Source organism: Aquarana catesbeiana, linkage group LG02 (genome assembly GCF_042186555.1).
Source record: "Aquarana catesbeiana isolate 2022-GZ linkage group LG02, ASM4218655v1, whole genome shotgun sequence".
NCBI lineage: Eukaryota > Metazoa > Chordata > Amphibia > Anura > Ranidae > Aquarana > Aquarana catesbeiana.
Window position 1 is genome coordinate 77,407,399 of NC_133325.1, and position 11,968 is coordinate 77,419,366.

At 41.1% G+C, this 11,968-nt stretch overlaps 1 protein-coding gene across 1 annotated transcript in view; it reads left to right on the forward strand.

The window, feature by feature from the left end:
• LOC141126968 (nicotinamide N-methyltransferase-like) overlaps positions 1-8,474 on the forward strand; it is a 57,875-nt gene extending 49,401 nt beyond the window's left edge. The window contains exon 4 of the mRNA XM_073613054.1: positions 4,229-8,474. Coding sequence (XP_073469155.1) covers positions 4,229-4,652 — 424 coding nt within the window. The 3' untranslated portion in view covers positions 4,653-8,474. The remainder of the gene's footprint in view (positions 1-4,228) is intronic.
• The last annotated feature ends 3,494 nt before the right edge of the window (positions 8,475-11,968 follow it).

The following is an 11,968-nucleotide window of genomic DNA, read 5'->3' on the forward strand; positions in this document are numbered from 1 at the left end:
CCCGTTTTATTTCTATAGCTGCCAACCTAACATTGTCATTTTATAACATTTTTAACTCTTGTGTCTGCAAGCACCTTTAGACCATGAGATCGAAATTGGCTTCGTTGGGTGATTTTCATATCCTATCTGCATTGGAGGCCAGAGGAGAGAGGTCTTTGGTGCTAGCTGTCCTCTCCTGTGGCTACTGCTCCCAGCACAGCCTCTTCAGGCACTGCCAGCCGTCTGGCTGCAGCTGCCCCTTTCCCCTCTTGGCTACTTCTCCATAGTCCTCCCAGACTGACTCTGCATCCATTCCAGACTGCTTGCACCCATTCCTTTTAGGCACGCCTCTCAGTGCCCTGACTGTAAAACTCACCAGCCCACGTGGCTGTCTATCTCCCTGGATATTTGCCCACCCAGCAGTGTCCTCCTGCTGTCCTCTCCTTGCTCCTATGCCTCCTGGTCAGGATCCCTCTTTGTGTCATGAAGAGGAGTCCCTTCCGCACCCGAGTGCACCCCCCCCCCCGCAGACTGAGGCGCTACTCTTAAAGGCCTCTGACAGCCTAACACTCCATCTCCATATTCTAACCAAACTCCACAATGACCCTGCTGGGCTGAACCTGAGTATTTGAGGGGGCCTGCCCCCTGTCAACTCTTCTGTTGGGGATTGGTCAAGGCCCTCAGAACACTCCAGCTAGCTCCCCTTAGACTCCTCCCAACTGCTTCTGGAATTTTCTCCCTGTTTCCAGATAGCAGGGGGAGTCACCAGAGAAGCTGCTGCTGAGTCATCCAGCCTACCTGAGTCACTCACCTGACCCAGAAAAACACACTGGCTTGGCTGCTAGCCAAGCCTGAAAATTTACCTACACTAACTCAAACAAAAATCCTATCAATAGCACTCTAGAAACCCTAGAGGGTGCTACACATATATGTGATAAGTGTCAGAATTGGTAGTTAAGTACTTAAAGAAAAGAAGAGTTATGGCCGCACAACACCGCAAGACTTGGTCCAAAAAATCTTTTATTTTGTCCAATGGCAAAGAGACAGCACACAGGACAAACAAGCTGTTGACGTGTTTCACGCAGTTTAGTGCTTAATCATAACAAAAAGATTTTTTGGACCAAGTCTTGCAAAGGTGTGCGGCCATAATCATTCTTTTCTTCAAGTGCATATGGTGACGAGCCAGGGTGGGCGCCTGCACGGGACTGTTCCGTTTGGACAAGTAGTTAAGTAGGCCCATGTGAACGAGGCCTTAAAGTGGATGTAAACCCGAATTTTTTTTTTTTAAAATCATACTGTAGAGTATAAGATTTCCTATCATTTGAGCCCAGTCTTGCCACAAAGAGTTAATCCATCTCTGAGCAATCCCCTTTTATTGTTCAGTGAGAAAAATCTTCACAAAGTGAGAAAATACTCCCCCTTGCTGTGAGTGACAGCCTAAGACACAGGCATTATTTTTTAATTCCCTCCCCCACTCCTTTCTTCAGCAGCTCTGCAAGGATTGGCTGTTCCACACCTCACCATGATTTGGCATGCTGAAGTCATGTGATTACTTTCCTGTCTTTTCACTGGATGTTAGAGATCATAGCAGAAGTTCAGTGTAAGAAATACACAGGAGAAAATGCATATTGACAAGGGGAGTGTAGAGGTGGGCGGGGAGTCTACTGACATCACGACTCCACCCACCGAGCTACAGACAACAGACCCGCCCACAGAATATGCAGTTTTTCGGCTCTCATAACAGACAGAGGGGAGACATTTGACAGGTAAAGATACATGCAGGAGGCATGTATATCCTTATAGATAACCCCTATGGCAGTAGTTTAGAAAGGATGACATTGGGTTTACATCCACTTTAAGCCCAATGCTCAGTGCATTAACATGTTAATGTATTTTGAAAAATTGTTTTCAATCTTTTCAAATGTGCATCTTTCATTAAAATAATAGTTGGTGATCCTGCCATGATGGTCCTTCCTTGTTCTGGCCCTTCCTATTATGGGGTAACAACTGTCTTCGAACTGCGCTCGTGCATTGTCACCCTGCCACATGCACTGGTAGAGACAAGGGAGTGTATTGACAAACGTTGTGCAGACTTGGTTCACTGGTGTCACTAGCTAGAAGCTCACCCTGAAACATTCAATGTAGTCGATCCTGGAACATATGAATCTAGACAGGAAGTAGCTGCCAAACATCAGCATCACTGAAATGTAGATAAGTGAAATTCGTTTCGTTCTGAATTCGTTTTTTGACGAAATTCGATAAATTAGTTAATTCGGAAATATTTTAATTAACGAAAACTAGTTTAACTAATTTTTCCAAAATTCCAAAATCTGAAAGATCCAAAATTCTAAAATTTTCGATTTTTGAATTCCCGATTTTCGGAATTTCAAATTTCCGAATTTTTGTATGTTTGAAATTTTCGATTTTCGGAAATTCTGAAATTCGAAAATCTGAAAATTTGAAAATAAGAATGAAAATCTGAAAATTCAAAAGAAGGAAAACCTGAAAATAAGAACAAAAATCCAAAGATTAGAAAACCCAAAAATTCAAAAATCTAAAATAATAACTAAATAATAACTTACTAGCTATTAAATTATAGGTATTGCAATTTCCTTTTAAATTTGGCTGTTAGTCACCGTAATAAATATGAATTTAACCAAAGTAACAAATTATCCTAAATAACGAATGCCGCATCTAAACGAATGTAACGTAACAAATTAATAATAATAAATAATAATAATAAAAGCATTTTATTATTATTAATTTGTTACGTTACATTTGTTTAGACTTGTTATTCGCATAATTCGTAACTTTGGATAAATTTGTATTCATTACGTTCACTAACAGCCAAATTTGAAAGGAAATTCCAATACCTATAACTTAATAGTTAGTTATTATTAGTTAGTTAGTTATTATTTTTGATTTTTGAATTTTCGGAATTTTCGTTCTTTAGAATTTTCAGATTTTCTTTCTTATTTTCGAATTTCTGAATTCTGAATTGTCTAATTTTCTGATTTCCGAATTTCCGAATTTTCTGATTTGGAATTCCTGAATTTTCAGATCTTTTCGAATTCCCAAATTTTCAGATTTTTTCGAATTTACGAATTTATTAGAAATAACGAATTTCGATCATGATAAATGACCCGAAAAACGAAAAACAAAACAAAAAACGAATGAAACGAAAATGAGCAAATTATTTGGCAGTGCACATGTCTACTGAAATGCAACAAACAATGCAAAAATGGCAAAAATCTTATTTTATGATTTTAACCACTTCCGGACCAGCCGCCGTTACCTTACTTCGCTTTTCCTTTTGGCATGTGCCAGGAGCTGAGTGCGAGTGCCAGGTGGGCGCGATTACTCATGACAGAGCGAGAACGGGGATCTGTGTTTGTACACACAAATATCCGGTTCTTTCAGGGGAGTAGAGAGAGATCGTGTGTTCATGCAAAGTATGAACACCGATCTCACTCTCTTCCTAGTCAGTCCCATCCCCCCTACAGTTAGAACACACCTAAGGAACACAGTTAACCCCTTGATCGCCCCCCTAGTGTTAACCCCTTCCCTGCCAGTGACATTTATACAGTAATCAGTGCATTTTTATAGCACTGATCGCTGTATAATTGTCACTGGTCCCAAACATGTGTCAAAAGCGTCCAATTTGTCTGCTGTAATATTGCAGTCCCGATAAAAATCGCAGATCGCCACCATTACTAGTAAAAAAAAAATAATAATAAAAATGCCATAAATATATACCCTATTTTGTAGACGCTATAACTTTTGGGCAAACCAATCAATACACGCTTATTGTGATTTTTTTTTACCAAAAATATGTAAAATAATACATATCGGCCTAAACTGAGGAAGAAATAGTTTAAAAAAAATAAATAAAGTTGGATATTTTATAGCAAAAAGTAAAAGCTATTGTGTTTTTTTCAAAATTGTTGCTCTTCTTATGTTTATAACTCAAAAAATAAAAACCGTAGAGGTGATCAAATACCACCAAAAGAAAGCTCTATTTGTGGGGAAAAAGGGCATCAATTTTGTTTGGGTACAACGTCGCACGACCGCGCAATTGTCAGTTAAAGCGACGCAGTGCCGGATCGCAAAAAAATGGCCTGGTCATTGCGCAGCCAAATCTTCCAGGGCTGAAGTGGTTAAAAAAACAACAGAATTGTTTTTGATACACTGTGCTTTAGCAAACTAATGTCATGAAGCTGAAGTTTAGATCCACTTTTACCTTTTGCAGGAGTACATGGGAAGAGGAGGAGGAAAAATTGAGACAAGCCGTTACACAAGTCTTAAAATGTGATTTCTCCAAAGACAACCCTGTAGAGCCGGTGGTACTGAATCCTGTGAACTGTGTGTTCTCCTCCTTCTACCTGGAGTCTGTCAGCAAAGATCGTGAGACTTATATCGCTAACTTGAGAAAGGTGGGGTCACTCCTGAATGTTGGAGGTCACCTTGTCCTATTTGTCCCCATTAACATGACCTTCTACAAGATCGACTGCCACAAGTACTCTGTTCTGTCTGTGGATAGCGACTTTGTGATAAAATCGATCATGGAGGCAGGATTTTCTATCGTCCATTCTGAGCAGTACCAGTCTGCTATGAGAAGTCATTTGTGTGACCAATCACACATACTCTTTGTTGTTGCAGTCAAAAAAGAATAAGAGGTTTAATCATGGAAAAAAAAAAGTGTCCTCTGAAACTGTATGTACATTTGTTCTGTAAGAATGCTGGCAAAAGTCGTAACTAGACTTTTTTCTGTTTAGATCAAATGTTCTTTATCTATTGGAATAGCGTATTCTGGAAAATACCCAATTACAGCCACTAGATGGAGCTGATGTTCATAGCCAATAAGTATTTTTTTCCTATGATCTTCTCTCTCTATAATAAAGTTTCACTCTTAGTCACACTAATCTTATGAGTGAAGAACATCCTAAATGGAGAGAAAACAGCCTAGTAACATTCAATTTTGCCACAGAATGATTGTACATGCAGTTTCACATAGCTCTGCATATCTTTTTTTTTATACACTGATCTATGAGTTATGCAATATTAAAAAAAAATACCTAAATGTAAGCAAATATTTCTCTAAAAACACAACTTACTGAGAAAACATTAAATAACTATAGGAAAGCATATGAAACAGCCAGTGAGTTTCATTAGGACTTATCTGAAGAGCTATAGAGATTTTGCATGGCTGCAGAAAGTTGAAATTAGACTTGCAATGAGGGTTTTTGTAATCTGGTCAGCAGGAAAGGGAGATACTTGCATGTTGTTGCAAGGGGAGGGTTGGTGCCATGCAGAATGCATCCTTAAATGCAGGTCAATGTTCTGATCTTTTGTTGGAGAATAGTCCATTGTGATGAATGGAGACAAGGGCCTGACTTCATACTAGACCACATTGAGGATGGCCTAGGGTGCTAGAGCTGCCAGTGTGGAAGATGTTGTCATCCTCTGTTTGCTATGTAGACATACAGGCAGGACTATATTTAACCACTTAAAGTGATTGTAAGAATTTTTTTTTTTTTTTTAAATAACAAACATGTCATACTTACCTCCACTGTGCAGCTCGTTTTGCACAGAATGGCCCCGACCCTCGTCTTCTGGGGTCCCTCGGAGGCTCTTGTGGCTCCTCCCCACATCAGATAACCCCCTAGGAGAAATGCTCCTGGGGGGTTGCCTTACGGGTGCGCTCCCGAGTCCAGCATTTGCATCCATAGACACGAATGGTGGACTCAGCCCCGCCCCCCTGGCGCTCGCATCATTGGATTTGATTGACAGCAGCGGGAGCCAATGGCTTTGCTGCTATCAATCTATCCAATCAAGAGCCGGGAGCCCATGGAGAGAGGGAGAGCACGTCTCCGGCAGCAGAAATGCGGGGCTCAGGTAGGGGTTGGGGGGCCGGTCACTGCCAGGTGTTTTTTCACCTTAATGCATAAGGTGAAAAAACACAAGGGTTTACAACCCCTTTAAAGATGGAAAATTTTCCCCCTCAGGCCATTGCATTGCTTTAACTGACAATTGCACGGTCGTGCGACGTTGTACTTAAAGCGGAGGTTCACACAAAAATGGAACCTCCCCTTTTCGGAACCCTCCCCCCCTCCGGTGTCACATTTGGCACCTTTCAGGGGGAAAATACCTGTATAATACAGGTATTTTCAACCACTTTCGGGAATAAACTCCTGAGTCACACCCCTTCTCCCCCCCCCCCCGTTGTCTCCTGGGAAACACACAGGTCCCAGGAGATAGCGGGGACCAGTTAGGACGCGCAGCGCGACTCGCACATGCACAGTAGGGAGCCAGAAAGTGAAGCCGCAACGCTTCACTCCCTGATTCCCTCACCGAGAATGGCGGCGGCAGCCGCCGAGAGCCGAGCGATTGATCAGCTTCGGCTGCCGACATCGCGGGCACCCGGGACAGGTAAATGTCCATTTATTAAAAGTCAGCAGCTGCAGTATTTGTAGTTGCTGGCTTTTAATATTTTTTTTTTAGGTGGACCTCCTCTTTAAATACGTCCTTTTTTTCCCCAAAAGCTTTCTTTTGGTGGTATTTGTTCACCTCTACGGTTTTTATTTTTTGCGCTATAAACAAAAAAAGGCCGACAATTTTGAAAAAAAAAAAAAAGTTTACTTTTTGCTATAATAAATATCCAGAAAAAATGTCTTCATCAATTTAGGCCAATATGAATTCTTCTACATATTTTTGGTATAAAAAAACCCTCAATAAGCGTATATTGATTGGTTTGTGCAAAAGTTATAGTGCCTACAAAATAGGGGATAGATTTATGGCAGTTTTATTATTTACTAGTAATGGCGGTGATCAGTGATTTGTAGCGGGACTGTGACATTGTGGCGGACAGATCGGACACCTTTGACACTTTTTTGGACCAGTGACATTTATACAGTAATATAAAAATTCACTGATTACTGTATAAATGACACTGGCAGAGAAGGAGTTAACACTAGTGGTGATCAAGGGGAGAAGTGTGTTCCCTGGGAGGTGTTTCTAACTGTGGGGGGAGGGGACTGACTGGGAGTACGGAGAGATCGCTGTTCCTGATCACTACGAACAGACGATCACTCTGTACTTCCCCGTCAGAACGGGGATCTGTCTGTTTACATTGACAGATCCCTGTTCTGGCTCTCTGTGAAGCGATTGCAGGTGGGCGACGGACATCATGACCCCCGGCCATGCGCATTAGCTTCCCTGCCTTGCAGCGGGCGTGCGCAGCGCCTGCTATAGCTGTAAAAAAGACAGACGTACAGCTACGGCAATTTGCCGGAATGAGCCGACCTGTCGCAGTATAATGACGGCGGCTGGTCGGCAAGTGGTAAAGTGTTACTAAACCTACAAACAGTAAAATCAGTCTGCATATGCAGTAAAGCATGCTTGTTATACTCACTGCGGAACCTAAGGGATTAGTCACCCGCGTTGTGTAAAAAGGCTGTCTGATCCTGCCTTCTCTAATCCTCCTCTTCTTTTACTGTTCCCAATCCATCTTCTGACAGTCCAGAGCCTTGGGGGGAAAGCTGCACATGCTTAGTTTAGTGCGTATTGCTAGAGAGTTTTTTTTTTCTTGGGAGGGTGCATGTGATCAGCACAGGGCCAACCAGCACTGTCTAGACAGAGGGTCAGGGGTCTTGCAGTCTCACAGGACAATCAGGGGAGAATGAAAGCTCCTCCTACAAGCTTTAACCAGATACTGATAGAAGTCACAAGACTGCTATATACTGCTAGTGAGAAAAGGTATTTTTTATTTACTAAAATAATTGCAGAAGACAGCTAGCTGAAGACAGAAGACAAGAGACTTATCATCTATTAAAAGGCCTTTCATCCTGCAGTGTGCACAGGGGGAGGTATTGCAATCTAGGGGGAGCCCTTGAGCATATGTACTGTAATATACTAATTTTCAGTGCTGTATAAAAGATTGCAGGTTGCGTTGCGTGGCTGTACTGGAAGTGGGAAAGTGAGCATCAGTCCCACTTGGAGACACAACCGCATGTATATTCATTATATCGTTGGGTCTGAATATTTGAATGCCTTTTGATTATCACATGTTCTAACTTTGTTTATTACATTCGTTGTTGTGTTTACATTTTCTAAAATGGCCAGCTCTAGGAAGGGTTCTGGTCGTCCATTTAAGGATTAGGGAGGCCACTGTGCTCTTAGGAACATTAAGTGCAGCAGAATTTTTTTGTAACCTTGGCCAGATCTGTGCCTTGCCACACTTCTGTCTCTGAGCTCTTCAGGCAGTTCCTTTGACCTCATGATTCTCATTTGCTCTGACATGCACTGTGAGCTGTAAAGTCTTATATAGACAGGCGTGTGGCTTTCCTAATCAAGTCCAATCAGTATAATCAAACACAGCTGGACTCAAATGAAGGTGTAGAACCAACTCAAGGATGAAATGGACAGCACCTGAGTTAAATATATGAGCGTCACCATGTGATATTTCAGTTTTTCTTTTTTAATAAATCTGCAAAAATGTCACCAATTCTGTGTTTTTCTGTCAATATGGGGTGCTGTGTGTACATTAATGAGGAAAAAAAATGAACTAAAATGATTTTAGCAAATGGCTGCAATATAACAATTGCAGTATCTCACAAAAGTGAGTACACCCCTCACATTTTTGTAAATATTTTATTCTATCTTTTCATATGACAACACTTAAGAAATGACATTTTGCTACAATGTAACGTAGTGAGTGTACAGCTTGTATAACAGTGTAAATTTGCTGTCCCCTCAAAATAACTCATCACACAGCCATTAATGTTTAAACCGCTGGCAACAAAAGTGAGTACACCCCAAAGTGAAAATGTCCAAATTGGGCCCAAAGTGTCAATATTTTGTGTGGCCACCATTATTTTCCAGCACTGCCTTAACCCTCTTGGATATGGAGTTCACCAGAGCTTCCCAGATTGCCACTGGAGTCCTCTTCCACTCCTCCATGATGACATCACAGAGCTGGTGGATGTTAGACCTTGCGTTCCTCCACTTTCCGTTTGAGGATGCCCCACAGATGCTTAATAGGGTTTAGGTCTGGAGACATGCTTGGCCAGTCCATCACCTTTACCCTCAGCTTCTTTAGCAAGGTAGTGGTCGTCGTGGAGGTGTGTTTGGGGTCGTTATCATGTTGGATTACACATCCAGAAGTCCCATCAGCCAAGACCAAAGGGCATGTATATATGGAAGAGAGCCAGGAAGGGCAGCTCCGCCTCTCTCTCTGGCTGGGTCCCCGGCTGTAGTCGGCGCTCTGTCCAATCTCTGCTTTCTACTCTCCCGAGCTCCTCTCTGTTCTGCAGAGCACTGTCTGCAGAACAGCGGGATCTTCTACTGCAAAGCTGGGGGCACTCACTTGTGGAGCCGGTGATCTAGGGCATATGTGTGCCTTGTATACAGTGAGTAGGCCCAGTTCTATTTGACTATGGTCCTGTGAGCTCCTCCCACTGTTAGTGCAGTGTGTCCACACCCACTGCTCACTGCAGAGCGCAGTGCACTGTAGACATGTGCACTGCCAAAAAATGTGTTCATTTTCGTTTCATTCGGTTTTTTTTTTTTTTTTTCGGGTTATTCGTTATGATCGAAATTCATTATTTTGAAGAAGATTGTATCTTTGGAAAAAATAGAATTTCGAAAATCTGAAAATTTGAAAGACTGAAAATAAGGACGAAAATATGAAAATTCGAAAATCCGAAATAACAACTATTTCCTTTCAAAATTTGGCTGTTAACATAACGAATATGAATTTATCTGAAATAACGAATGTCGCATCTAAACGGATGGAACGTAACAAATTAATAATAATAAATGATAATAAAAAGTTTTTATTACTATTATTATCGAAATGAATTGAACGTAACAAATTAACAATAATAAATAATAATAATATTAAAACGTTTTTATTGCTATTATTATTATTTATTATTATGAATTCATTATGTTCCATTCGTTTAAATGCAGCATTCGTTTTTTTGGATAATTTATAACCTCAAATAAATTTGTATTCGTTACGTTTACCAACAGCCAAATTTGAAAGGAAATTTGAATACCTATAATTTAATAGTTAGTTATTATTAGTTAGTTATTAGTTCGGATTTTACAATTTTCGGGCTTTCGAATTTTCGTTCTTTCAAATTTTTGGGATTTTCGTTCTTATTTTCGGATTTTAGAATTTTTGAATTTCTGAATTTCCGAATTTTAGAGTTTTCAAATTTTCGGATTTTGGATCTTGCTTCTGTTTCAAATTTTCATTTTCGGAAAAATTTGTTAAATTTTTTTTGTTAATTTGAATATTTCCGAATTAACGAATTTGTCGAATTTCGTCGAAAAATGAATTCGGAACGAAAGGAATTGCACATGTCTAGTCATTCCACATAATTGTTCTCCCTTGAGTGCCCAGGTGTGCCCTAAGTATTTCACAATCCTAGTAATGCTGTACAATGTCATTGTGTACTTCTGGGTCAATGTGCAACCCGACTTGCAGATCCAATGCTGCACAGTAATGAAGAGACAAGCATGGAGGCAGCTAGGAGTGGGACCCTAGCTACAGAAGGTGACCGAATACACACTGACCCTGACTTGTGCATAATATACTTGCGGCGAGGAGGGTGCAGTTTTGCATCTTCGCCATGGGCACTGGATGACCTTGTCATGGAACTTTTAAATGGGCATTTTAAAAATGGGCCATAAATGCAGACTGTGGTGTGGACCAACAGGGTAGACAGCAGATAGTGATGTCCACTTCCTCCATTAGTGTCAGACAAAAATTGAGGACACCTAGTCATCACACCTACAGTCATGGCCGTAATTGTTGGCAACCCAGAAATTTTTCCAGAAAATCAAGTATTTCTCACAAAAAAGTATTGCAGTAACACATGTTTTGCTATACACATGTTTATTCTCTTTGTGTTTATTGGAACAAAACAAAAAAAGGGAGGAAAAAAAGCTAATTGGACATAATGTCACACAAAACTCCAAAAATGGGCTGGTCAAAATTCTTGGCACCCTTTCAAAATTGTGGATAAATAAGATTGTTTCAAGCATGTGATGCTCCTTTAAACTCACCTGGGGCAAGTAACAGGTGTGGGCAATATAAAAATCACACCTGAAAGCAGATAAACAGGAGAGAAGTTCACTTAGTCTTTGCATTGTGTGTCTGTGTGTGCCACACTAAGCATGGACAACAGAAAGAGAAGAGAACTGTCTGAGGACTTGAGAACCAAAATTGTGGAAAAATATCAACAATCTCAAGGTTACAAGTCCATCTCCAGAGATCTAGATTTGCCTTTGTCCACAGTGCGCAACATTATCAAGAAGTTTGCAACCCATGGCACTGTAGCTAATCTCTCTGGGCGTGGACAGAAGAGAAAAATTGATGAAAGATTGCAACGCAGGATAGTCCGGATGGTGGATAAGCAGCCCCAAACAAGTTCCAAAGAAATTCAAGCTGTCCTGCAGGCTCAGGGAGCATCAGTGTCAGCGCGAACTATCCGTCGACATTTAAATGAAATGAAATGCTATGGCAGGAGACCCAGGAGGACCCCACTGCTGACACAGAGACATAAAAAAGCAAGGCTAAAGTTTGCCAAAATGTACTTGGGTAAGCCAAAATCCTTCTGGGAAAACGTCTTGTGGACAGATGAGACCAAGATAGAGTTTTTTGGTAAAGAACATCATTCTACTGTTTACCGAAAACGGAATGAGGCCTACAAAGAAAAGAACACAGTACCTACAGTGAAATATGGTGGAGGTTCAATGATGTTTTGGAGTTGTTCTGCTGACTTTGGCACTGGGTGCCTTGAATTTGTGCAAGGCATCATGAAATCTGAGGATTACCAAAGGATTTTGGGTCGCACTGTAGAGCCCAGTGTCAGAAAGCTGGGTTTGCATCCGAGATCTTGGGTCTTCCAGCAGGACAATGACCCCAAACATATGTCAAAAAGCACCCAGAAATGGATGGCAACAAAGCGCTGGAGAGTTC